Source organism: Temnothorax americanus, unplaced genomic scaffold (assembly GCF_048541705.1).
Source record: "Temnothorax americanus isolate GAGA-0224 unplaced genomic scaffold, ASM4854170v1 Scaffold4, whole genome shotgun sequence".
Taxonomy (NCBI): Eukaryota; Metazoa; Arthropoda; class Insecta; order Hymenoptera; family Formicidae; genus Temnothorax; species Temnothorax americanus.
Window position 1 is genome coordinate 1,315,821 of NW_027509547.1, and position 11,189 is coordinate 1,327,009.

The following is an 11,189-nucleotide window of genomic DNA, read 5'->3' on the forward strand; positions in this document are numbered from 1 at the left end:
TTCCACATCAAATTATCTTCGAAAGATATACCTACGAAAAAAAGTTATATATCTTTAACAGATCATTTTTAATCTTTTGAAATATATGATATAAAAATAATATTCTATATTAATATAAATTTATACAGAAATAAAGATATGTGATTACTGCATATACAGTTGGAAAAGTTAGAAAATAAATTTTAGAAATTTGTTAAAACGTAGAGCTACACCACATTCCAAACACAGCACCTTCAGGTATTTGTCTAATACCTAGACTTCTTGAATTCCATTTAACCGAAATAATCAATCGCCTTAAAGTTTCTATTGCTTTGTCACGAAAATTACGTCTGCCTCGACGCTAAAGCACGAACTGCTATTCAATTTTTTTCTTTTCTCTTTTTCTTTTCTTTTTTTCTATTTTGAAACTGGTGTGAACTGGTAAAGAATTCTTTCCTAATTTTCTGAGAGTGGTGTATTGATCTCGGTATCCAGTCATGAAGCACGTTCTCGATGTTACTCCAAATTTTTACGTGACCGCGTCGCAGACTTTTCACGTGCACGAAAGGCGCGGACGGCAACGCGAGAGACGTAACGGATCAACGAGATCGGCAACGGTACTTCGTGCCTGGTTTGCGAGTACTTACTCGCAAGTCCTGCATGCTAATAGGACATTACCGTGGACGTCGTCGTGCGACGTCTTTTCATCCTCGATGACATCCTTCGTTCCGGCGTGTCGCGCACGCGATTTCCCTCGCGCGATTTAAGATCTAAACGATGGGAGGGAGATGGTGGTTCTCCAGTCTCGCAACTTCTGCAATAGACTGCGAATATTTGTCAATAGGGAGAGGATGAGAAGAGTCCCTGCGTCGTTGCTCCCTGTGACGTTGTCTGAATAGAAACATTAACAAATCGCCTCACTTAGCGTCACGTTAACTATACAGAATACCCCATCAGTGTTTTATATCACGTTTGAATAATATAATCTGTAAAAACAGCTTTTTCACTAACAATGCATCAATTGATACGACCAAAAACAAAGCAGTTTTTTACGAAACACAACTTTAGAATAGAAACGATCTGAAGAAATGTCCAGAGTGTAAAGCGTAAAATGGAACTCTTTCACTTTTATGTTTGGAAAAACTGCTCAATTTTCTCGGCTGCCTCGTGAAAAGAAAAATTTGCGATGGCACAATATTCTTACGTATTACTTGCTAATGACGGGTACGGGCTAGGCCATATTCGCTGTTGCAAATAAAGCCGAGACCGGAAGTGAGGCAATTACTCAGCCGGTCGGGCAGCTCCAGTCAATTGTCCCGATTGTATTCCCGCGGTAGCCGCTGATGCCGACGTTGCGGACAGGAAAATGTACTCACTCGTTTCGTTTTCGTTTTTAATGACCATCCAACGTAATCGCTCGTTGACAACCGTGCTTCGTCATTGAAGCGAATTCTAGGGAACAGCAATCAATCGATTGACCACCCGTAATGATGACCTTTTAACAGATATCCAATGTTCGGAAAATTTTGAAAAATTTGGAAAAAAAGAGTTAAAATTCTGGACAAATTTATTTCACGCGTAAGTATATTTTTTCTGAGCGATACATAATTTTTCGCGCGCTATCACGTCCGTTCGCTGCATGGCACGTGCACGATTCACCGTTGATCGTCGCACCGGCTGTAGAATCGAATCGATTACTATTTCATCTCTTTCCTTTCAGGATGATGTAACGGGACTTTCGCTGTCGGTGTCGCGGTGAGGCAACGATGTCCACACAATGCAATCGCTTCGTGCAAAACGCTTGGAAGAAGGAGCTCTGCTCGAATTGCTTCAAACCGAAGGAGGAACATGCGCCGGCTGACGATATCTTGCGACTGAACGTCGAGAAGGCTTCCACGAATCTGAAGATTGATCATCTTCAGCTGCAGGTATTGACTTGTACGATGCATCGTATATTTGTATAAATGTCGGTATATATTTATGCATTGCATTTAGGTGTAAGTCCCAATTTTCCGTGAATAATTAGATTAAATTAATTACTTCAAACATGTTTATATACTTTGTTTATGTATATATTAACTTATATAATTATATAATTATTATATCATTTCTATACGATTTAGATTATTTATCGTTTAGTTCAATTTATATGTAAACGGCACTCGCTAATTAATATTTCATCTAAAAAATCTATACATAATATACACGGAGAAAATTTTATATTAAATTTTACTATGCTGCCACACACCAACTACGGACCATCAAGACGCCCAAGTTTAAATGCTATAGTCTTATAGTAAAATTACTATGTCCATAGCATTTAATGCTACGATCATAGCATTCAATGGTATAATAATGCTATGATCGTAGCACTAAATGCTATGGACATAGTAATTTTACTATAAGACTATAGCATTTAAACTTGGGCGTCTTGATGGTCCGCAGTTAATGCGACAGCATAGTAAAATTTAATATAAAATTTTCTCCGTGATATTAAATAATATTTTATACGAAGAGATAACACTATCCACTGTGTATGTCGTTACGAGTCGTATTGAAAAAAAAACTTGTTTTTCAAGTTATTTACATTTCGCGTAACTACGTCCAATGAACGGAGATGATTATTACCGATCACGTGCTGATTAAAACATTTCCGGTTTTGCCTCGTCGCAATAGAAAGACGTCCCGTCCCGATTGGAATCAGACGATCGAATAACCTTGCAGAGTATCCTCCGTGGCAAGACGATTTGTCGGAAAGATCAACGAAAAAAAAACGTCGGTTTTCCCGAGTTTCTCACCGAGGTGATCGGTTACGGCGGTGATGACTTCTCTGACGGCGAGGAGGACGGGGACGGATCCCAGGTCGATTCCTCCGCGAAATCGGAGGATCTGGTGCCGGACAGCGAGGAGGAGCGCGCGTTATTCGACCTGACCCGCGCGAACACGAACTTCAACACGGTCACCGCGAACCTGATGACGAACGTCGAGAACAATGATTCGCACGACGCGGCCAAGTCGTCGACGGCGTCACCTGCCAAGTCCTTTGCCTCGTTGATGCTGGGTAGGATACAGCGAGACGCCGATGGCAGGAAGACGACTCTTTTGGTGTCCGTAACGCCCTTCGGCGGAGAAGAGTCCGTACCCACCGCCAAGAGGCCGACCGATCGAAAGATCAACACGGTCAACTTGCAAACCAGTCCGTTCAGATTAAAAGCCGATGATGGTGGATCGTCGGATAACACTGCCATCAGAGTAAGTTACAACAAAAACATCACAGAATAAATGTTATCGCGAAGAATCTCTTTGTATTTAATTATTTATTTAATTAGGTACAAGTAGAGTATCTTGATCTTGATAAAGCAAAATTGAATGTATTAAATTAAATGTTAAAGGCCGTAAAGAAGCTCAATGGACCAGAACGGAAGAAGACCGAAGAGCAAGAACAAAAATCTTTTCTGGAACTAGGGAAGATCGTAGACATGCCATTGATCACTTCCGCCAATATGATTTCTATCATGCGGAGGGAGACCACGACGGATACTGCCAACGCGGATGCGGTGAAGACGGAAACAACGGTGCAGAAATACTCGCCCTTGTGTAAAGTCGATAAGAGGAACGCCACAAATGCTTCCCTCAACACCGTCTCAGCGGTAAAGAAGACTGAAATCGAGACCTCGTCGGGGATGTCTGCGCAATCCGCGCCAAGTAACGACATGGGAGAGAGCGTAAAGAGGACGTCGACGAATAAAACCGAGTGTGCGAAACAAGACGAAGGGAAGGAAGAGAGAGACGAGCTCGCCTCGTTGACGCCTCTGAAGAACGAGGAAATACCGGAGAGCGATCGATCGATAAATGTCGGCGACAAGAGTGTTAACGACGTCAAGGAACCTCCGTCGCCGCAAGTGCGCGAAGTTGATGGAGAGTGCGAGGGCGCGGAGCGGAAGAAATTCTGTTTCGATAGCAGTCGCGAGCTCGCGGGCGAACCGGACGGCAAAGCAGACGAGGAAGTGACGGAACCACCGGCGCTGCCCACTAGTCCGCCGCCGATCGTAACCACGGAACCAAGGCCCTCCTTCCTACACGGTGGTGTTAATAACGACTCGAAGGCGAAGCCCGCCGTGCCGCAGAAACCGGTGATCTTTCCCACAAAGGCGAGCCTGAACGATGGTCCGCTCGCCGTGAAGAAAATTCTCAACGGCGATTACGTATTACCACCTCCGTCGGTCCAAACTGTCGCCAGTAGACCCGTTCAAAATTTAGGTGAGTCTCGCGATTCGTCCGAAATGCGATTAAAAAGAAACGAGAAATATTGTTTAAATTATCTGTTAATTTAATAATTTAAATGTTTGTTATATTTCATTTAATCTAAAATACTCAAAAGACGAAAGTACTCAAAAGACTGCTTCTAATTATTGTGTTACGTTTTATCGAAATTTTCTGAAATTTTAAATTATTTATTTTTGAGATTTGAATTTTAATATTTGGGAACGGAGGAGGAATTATATATCGCATATTTTCTTTTAGTTAAAATTAATTTGTTTACAAAAGAGCAAGTTACAACCGTATATAATAGATATCGCTACAACGAAAGTAACATAAAAGGATTCTCTTATACCTTATTACAATTAGTCGCATCTTTTATTCATTGACTTTTTGGAAAAGTTCCCTTATGCAGCTTTCCGATGTGTGCTACTATCTCTTTCTAGGTACGCAAGACATGAGCGTGTCTCGATGTTCAACGAAGAAGAACGTTACGAACGAGATTTTATCGGAGACCAATGAAATCTCGCCAACCATTGCAGCCGAAAACTCGGATTCTGGAGATCAAGTAAAAACTTCACCGAAATCCGCCCTCCCGCCGTTGTTTAATTCCGTGATCGCACCGCCAGCCTCCTCGAGAAACTATTCGACGAATAACGAAGAAGTGGATGAGGATATCGTGCCAGACGAGGAGTTTCCGGAAATTACTCCGGTTTCCGTCTCCACAATGGAGCTCATACGCTCGCCGAACAAGAGAAGAATGGCACCGCGACCGCCGGAGGCCACGGAGGATCTTTTGCCGGTCTCCTCTCTATTCGCCAGGAATCCCGGGGCTAATCTGAAGTCCGATTCCCCGGTCGTTCGCGAGAAAGAGAAGCGAGAGAGATCGTCTTCGTGCAGTCCGAAGTTCCGCAAGGCGGTCTGCGATCTGCCGGATCCAACGAACGAGAGCGCCAAACTTCCGGTCGAGTCCGTGCCTAGGCGAACGATATCTCTGTCGCAGGACAGCTTGGCGACGGAGAAGGAAATACGGGAGGAGAAGAAAAGGGGTAGAAATCGAAAAGGTTTCTCCCTGAAGAGGTTCTTGAGAATGGGCACGAGGAAGGACATGGACGTTATCACCGGTCAAACGTCGGGCGCGAAAACCGACGAGATACCGTCGACGCCGCAACCGAAACCGCGATTAGAGATAATCCATCCGTTGGAGTTGGACGGTGCCGCGGTCGAGGTGGTGGGAAATGATAGGATCGTCGCCAGGATGGGCGAGGACCAGACCGATTCCTGCGGTGCTAAAAGCGACGGCTCAAGGACGACACGGTTTTCTCCATCCGTCGCGGGTAAGCACGAATTCCTTGTAACTTGGATGAAATTTCAAACATACGAAAAAATTGACATTTTAAATTATCAAGAAACGCGAAAGCGCGTATACATGTATGTGTACATAACGTACAAACGTAACCCTATCGCACAGAGAGAGAGCGAGAGAGAGAGAGAGAGACGATACGTTATTATTACAGCGAGGCCCGGGAAACCACCACCGCCGCCGAGGAACCAATCCCTCGAGGATTGGTCGAGGCTGGATTCGGCGAACAAACCGGTCAGACCGCCGCCACCTCGCGCGGAGATCAAATTGAACGTCGCTTCCTCCAGGAACGATAAAACGTCGAAAGCCACTTGGAGGCCGGGCGCCGCGACGACCTCGGACTCGATTTACGCGAATCTGGGTAAGTTCAGGCCTATACAGTGTAACTGAGTTAATCGTCGCGATTATTCTCGATGTTAACAGCCATACTCACACGAATCCTCGCGCCAGTCGCTTTTTAAAACGGGAGAGACGTCATTTCGCTTGCGTGGGTACAGCGACCGAGCCACGTGATGATGCCTTAACTTGCATCCTCGGGGAGGATAGATGATTTTTTTTTTTAAGTCACTTGACGAATCGCATGCGATTAAACCTTGCGCGTCGCGCAGTTGGCCGGGTTACAAAATCGGAATTTTGAAACTAAGACGTAATGATGAGTTTCGGTGATTATTCCCGATGGCGAAAACGCGACATTTTTTATAAGGTAGAGGACTTTATAAGTTCTAAAGAAGCTAAAATTATTCTTGGAAAGTCACAATATTCTGTGATATGTGTGTTACACCGATAATAATGTTTCGTAATGTTTACTGAAAGAATTTATTCCTATATTCTTTTGGACGAGACTCGGTTGTCAAGCACCGGTATCGTTTCACATAACGTAATATCAAGCAATACTGATTGAAGGCTTATAGCTTTTTACTCTTGAGACACGATTGCTTTCGCAACGCCAGTTTCCGCGATAAGATTACAATATAAAGTTTGAGAATGGCTGGTAAAATAAAAACGCTATTTGTGCTATTTGTTAATACTCGTCGACAAAGTGCTCCTTGTAAGAGTGCAAAAGGCAAGAACTCTGTAATACAGAACATTTGTATCTGCTGAATAAACGTATATTGTTTAAAAAAGAAATTAGAGAGTCTTGTTCTTTCGATCGCTTAGCTCTCCCGGTCATTCTCTCGTTCTTTTCTATCGCGCCGATTCACGTGTGCCGTAATCCCCCGATGCTGTGGCTTGTTCGTTGCACCTCCACATCTCTCTCTCTCTCTCTCTGTCTCTTCCTCCTCTCATTAAAGCGAACAACGGCGACGTCCGCTGCGCCGACATACTAAGCGCGACTACTCAAGCGTAAACGGCGCGCATATCCGCGTTCACGTCTCTCTCCGTTTACTTCCTCTTCATTTTTTCCCTCTTTCCGCGGTGGTTACGTAACGGTGCGTACCACCGAGCAACGTTAGTCGTGGACTCCTCTAACCGACGCTGGGTGCAACTAACGCCGCACGCATTGCATGCGCTGTGATCGGCATCTCGTATGGAGTCTTTTAGTTCAATTAAGAATTAAAAAATAGACATAACGTACGTTTGTAAAAAAAAACACTCGAGGATCCCCGCTCGCAGACGCTCACGTCGATCCCGATTTATAAGTCCCAGAGAAACTGAAATCACACTATTGAAAAGTCACAATATTCCGTGACATGTGTTGCACCGACAATAATGTTTTTACTTGTCGCGTGATGGACGTTGCTCGAAAGCTTCGTCGGCGAAAAGATACATGGTCCACGTTAGCGCCGTATATCAATGCTTGGGCGCAATATCGGGGTCAGATCAGAGACTCATCAGAGACACCGAACGTTAGAAGAAAATAATCCACGCATGTATACCGATAGCAATTAGTCCACACGTGTGGAACAATGGGTGAACTAACGTTCATTGTATGCGCCAACGTCGAATCCGACTTTGCGCGGCGGCGTTTCTCCATGACTGTCCTCCAGTACCCTAGTCGCGTTAGGCGAACTAGCCAGCCCGCATAGCTAGCCCGTTTCGTTGACATGCCTTGTGTCTTGTGGTACTAACCCGTGGCGCTTGACGATGGCGGATCGTGCCTGCAGCAGCGGAGGATGTTACAGGTGAGGTGCGCAGCGCCCTGGCACCCTCGAAACCCCAAAGAACCGCCAGCATGAGGGACCGAGCGATCTCCCAACCCGTCCCGAAAAGGGCGACCGCTGAGAATCGGCACCGGGATTACGACGGTCTCGTCCCTGCGCGACTTACTGCCGACTCGCCGGTAAGAAATACTTTTTCTCAAATCCGGCTCCGAGACGCGAACGTTGATGAATGCGAATTGACTACTATTGTTGGACTGCATAAAAACGTTGATACGAACAATATTTACACGCTGCATTCTTTATATGCGGGCGAACGTTCCTAGATCTTGGGAAAGGTAAACAGTGAAAATAATTTGCTGTAATTGTTATCACAATAATTTCCTGCGCGCAGTTTTTATCGTCAAGTGGGAAAAGAAAAGAAACACTAGAGGAAAGTAGATCAAAGTACACTTTATTTTTTAGAATTTATATATGAAATTGATAATATAATAACCAACGACACATATTTGTCAAAATTTATCTTTTCTTTTCGTCTATTGATTGCAATTATAAAAAGACACGACAGAATAATAGTTGGACAGAGTAATAGTCTCTTGAAAATTTGACAGAGAAAAAGAAAATTGGCAAGAATATGTATATCTAGAAATATGTGAACATATAAGTCGTCGTATATATGATACCGTTCGGAATCGCCTCGGGACTTAGCAGTACAGCGATTACTTGCATTTCAACAGACATCCAACGACAGCCACGTGTACGAATGCCTCTCGAGTTCGCCCGAGTGCGATTCGAATCTCGAACTGCGGCACGGAAGTGGAGGCGGATTCCGCGCCGCATGCAAGAGGAAGTCCGACAGCAGTGCGATGGTCGGTGAGTCGAAGGTTCATCATCAACCCTCGTTCGTGAGATCGATCTCGTTGCCGTATTGCGGCAGCGAGACCGAGAGCGAGCTTTACGCGCCGTATACTTTCTACACCGGTGACGAGGTACGTCATCGTGTTCTTCCGTTTTGTTTTCGACTAAATGTATTGTACCTTTCTAATCGAACGCGATGTGAAACCAGGGCGCCGAGGAAGATCAGGATTGGAAACACACGGACGACGAGCCGAGGATGGGCCGCTTGAGGCAACGCCGGGGGCGCACCATCGTCCATCGAAGCCTCGAAGATAATTACGGCGCGGTGGTTGTGGCGAATCACGAAGCACTCGCCCAATTTCTCGAACAGGCATGTCAGCTCTATATATTATCATTATTTATTTCTACATTCTTGTTTGTGCACGCGTATAAAATTTGTAGGCGTAACTTGTATCTGCAGTCTTTACTACAGACTTTCGACTATAATTAATTTCTCTGAATGAAAGTTGCACGGAATATTTTGAGCTTAAGACAATTCCTTATCCATTTGTTACGCGAACAATGAAATTTTAGTATTATAAAATATTTTTTTTTCTGACAGTTACAAATTTTCAGGAAAATCAAACTGTCCAATTTCCGTCAAGTTTGCGAGCCCTCAAGAATGCGAATCCACGGTTAAAGCACTTCAACGTCGACACTCCGTCATCAGTCTCCATTGGTAGAAGGATATTCTGTCCGGCGACGTGGAATGATCAAAATGTCACTCTCTGCATAGCGTTTGATTTAGCTATGCCTATGCCGCAAAAGGACTTCTATCTGACGCCCATTGTAGAATTCGTAGATAAAGTTCCGAAAGAAATAATCGAGAAGGTCCGACCATCCGAGAACGAAGATGTCGAAGGTAATACACGCCGGAATTCAGCAAAAAATATTTTTAAAAATGTAAAGATATATTTAACAATAATTTCTTTGTTGTAGCGACAATTTCGGTTCTCCCGTGCCTGCATGTCACCCCCATACAATCGTTCGGAGCGATGTCGAAGGACATGAACGGCGAGGGCGCGAGCAGAGAAGCGTCGTTCGTCCTTCTTCAACTGGTCAACGCTCTGAAGAGTCTTCAAGCACGCGGGATCGAGGACGCCAGCAGATCTTTAAGCGACGTTGTACTCTGCAGAGAGGACGTTTATTATCGGCTCTACCTCCTGCAAGGGTTAGTATTTCCTCGCGAGACGACAACTTGACGCGGTATAATAATCGCGCGGACCTCCGCGGTCCCGTTATTCAACGTTTAACTTCCGCTTTGTAGGAGGTTAAACATAGACCCGAGCGACGAGCCTGGCGAGGAACGAGTCTCTCTGTGCGAGTGCGCTCTAATAGCACTGCAACAGTTGCATCTGACAGGCGAGCTACCTCTCATACAAGATTTACTGATACGCGAGAAAGCGGTCACACTCTCGCAGGTATGAGAGCTCATTTCCATTTGATTCTAATTTCGCGGAACGCACGTACAGAGTTTGTGAATCTTTTCAATTCAACTGCAAATTTATTTTACTGTGTCTGCATTCTTTTTTAATTATTAAATTTGTATCTTTTTTTTGAGCCGAGCTTGCGCCACAAAGATTGTTGATATATCAAATATCCAGTTCTTTTCGTGTATCCGCACAGTTGTTGTTATGTGTCTCATCTTTCTACTTACATTTAATTCAGTTGTCAGCAATCTATATCCTTCGGATGAAATTAACTTAATTTAATTCCTTCGACAATTAGGTAAAATCCGTGCTGGAATTCTCATTGTGGGGCCCAGCCGATGTGCCACTCGGTGGTCCGCGGGAAAGGGAAGGGGCGCTTCAAAGATGGCTCGACCTCGAGCGAGCGAACGTACTTCACGCTCTCATCAAGACAAAGGCAGCTCTGACGGTTATAGACGAATATCAATTATTATTCTTGGTACGAACCACTGCTAAAATTATGAGCGAGGCGTCGGTGCTGCTTGACGAGCAGCGTAAGCGCTTGGCGCAAAGGTGCTGATATGTTCTCCATATCGTACATGACGAGTTGTATAAATACTAAATACTATCGGCGAAAGAAACTAATATTTATCGGTAAGCGAAAATAGAAAGATATCCGAACGCAAAGATAATTTGTAACTAGTACTGTGCTACAAAATAACATAATAGCTTTTTCCTTCCACAGTTAATTTACGTTCCTCGTTATCGATGATTTTTTTTTCAACAAAAGTTACGTAAGAACAATTGTATTAACTTATGCTAACGTGAAATTGAATCGTACGTTTGGTGAGGAGGCGAGGAGTATATATCTTTATATACGCAGGATATATTGGTATACGTATAAATAATCTCGGAACAGCTCAATGTTACATATATATATATCTTATACGTAATTTAATATCTGACGATAAGATAAAGATATTAGGAATGTGCCAATGCTCAATCAAAGTGTGATTTTGTATGTACGACGTGCGTTTCGATGATCCGTCGTGAATCCGGAAGTTTAGAGGCAGCTGTTTCACGCTGTCTTCAGCAATGTGCGATAGTTATTTATACATATTTATAGACATTTTACACATATATTTGTAGAAATAAACGCAATAATCACAAAGTGTCTGCAAA

General features: G+C 43.9%; 2 protein-coding genes across 8 annotated transcripts in view; both read left to right on the forward strand.

The window, feature by feature from the left end:
• The window catches only part of LOC143902700 (uncharacterized), a 58,768-nt gene extending 47,590 nt beyond the window's left edge, over window positions 1–11,178 (forward strand). For 3 of the 6 annotated variants that reach the window (XM_077415816.1, XM_077415815.1, XM_077415817.1), the window contains 12 exons: window positions 1,700–1,907; window positions 2,656–3,231; window positions 3,372–4,239; window positions 4,686–5,576; window positions 5,757–5,963; window positions 7,708–7,883; window positions 8,439–8,690; window positions 8,768–8,929; window positions 9,175–9,460; window positions 9,538–9,769; window positions 9,866–10,019; window positions 10,327–11,178. In XM_077415816.1, coding sequence (XP_077271942.1) covers window positions 1,746–1,907; window positions 2,656–3,231; window positions 3,372–4,239; window positions 4,686–5,576; window positions 5,757–5,963; window positions 7,708–7,883; window positions 8,439–8,690; window positions 8,768–8,929; window positions 9,175–9,460; window positions 9,538–9,769; window positions 9,866–10,019; window positions 10,327–10,587 — 4,227 coding nt within the window. In that variant the 5' untranslated portion in view covers window positions 1,700–1,745 and the 3' untranslated portion in view covers window positions 10,588–11,178. Of the gene's footprint in view, window positions 1–1,356; window positions 1,558–1,699; window positions 1,908–2,655; window positions 3,232–3,371; window positions 4,240–4,685; window positions 5,577–5,756; window positions 5,964–7,707; window positions 7,884–8,438; window positions 8,691–8,767; window positions 8,930–9,174; window positions 9,461–9,537; window positions 9,770–9,865; window positions 10,020–10,326 lie in introns of those variants that run through there. The other 3 variants (XM_077415818.1, XM_077415819.1, XM_077415820.1) reach the window with 3 other exon arrangements.
• The window catches only part of Rpl9 (ribosomal protein L9), a 111,155-nt gene that overhangs the window by 67,136 nt on the left and 32,830 nt on the right, over window positions 1–11,189 (forward strand). The gene's annotated exons all lie outside the window — the stretch shown is intronic.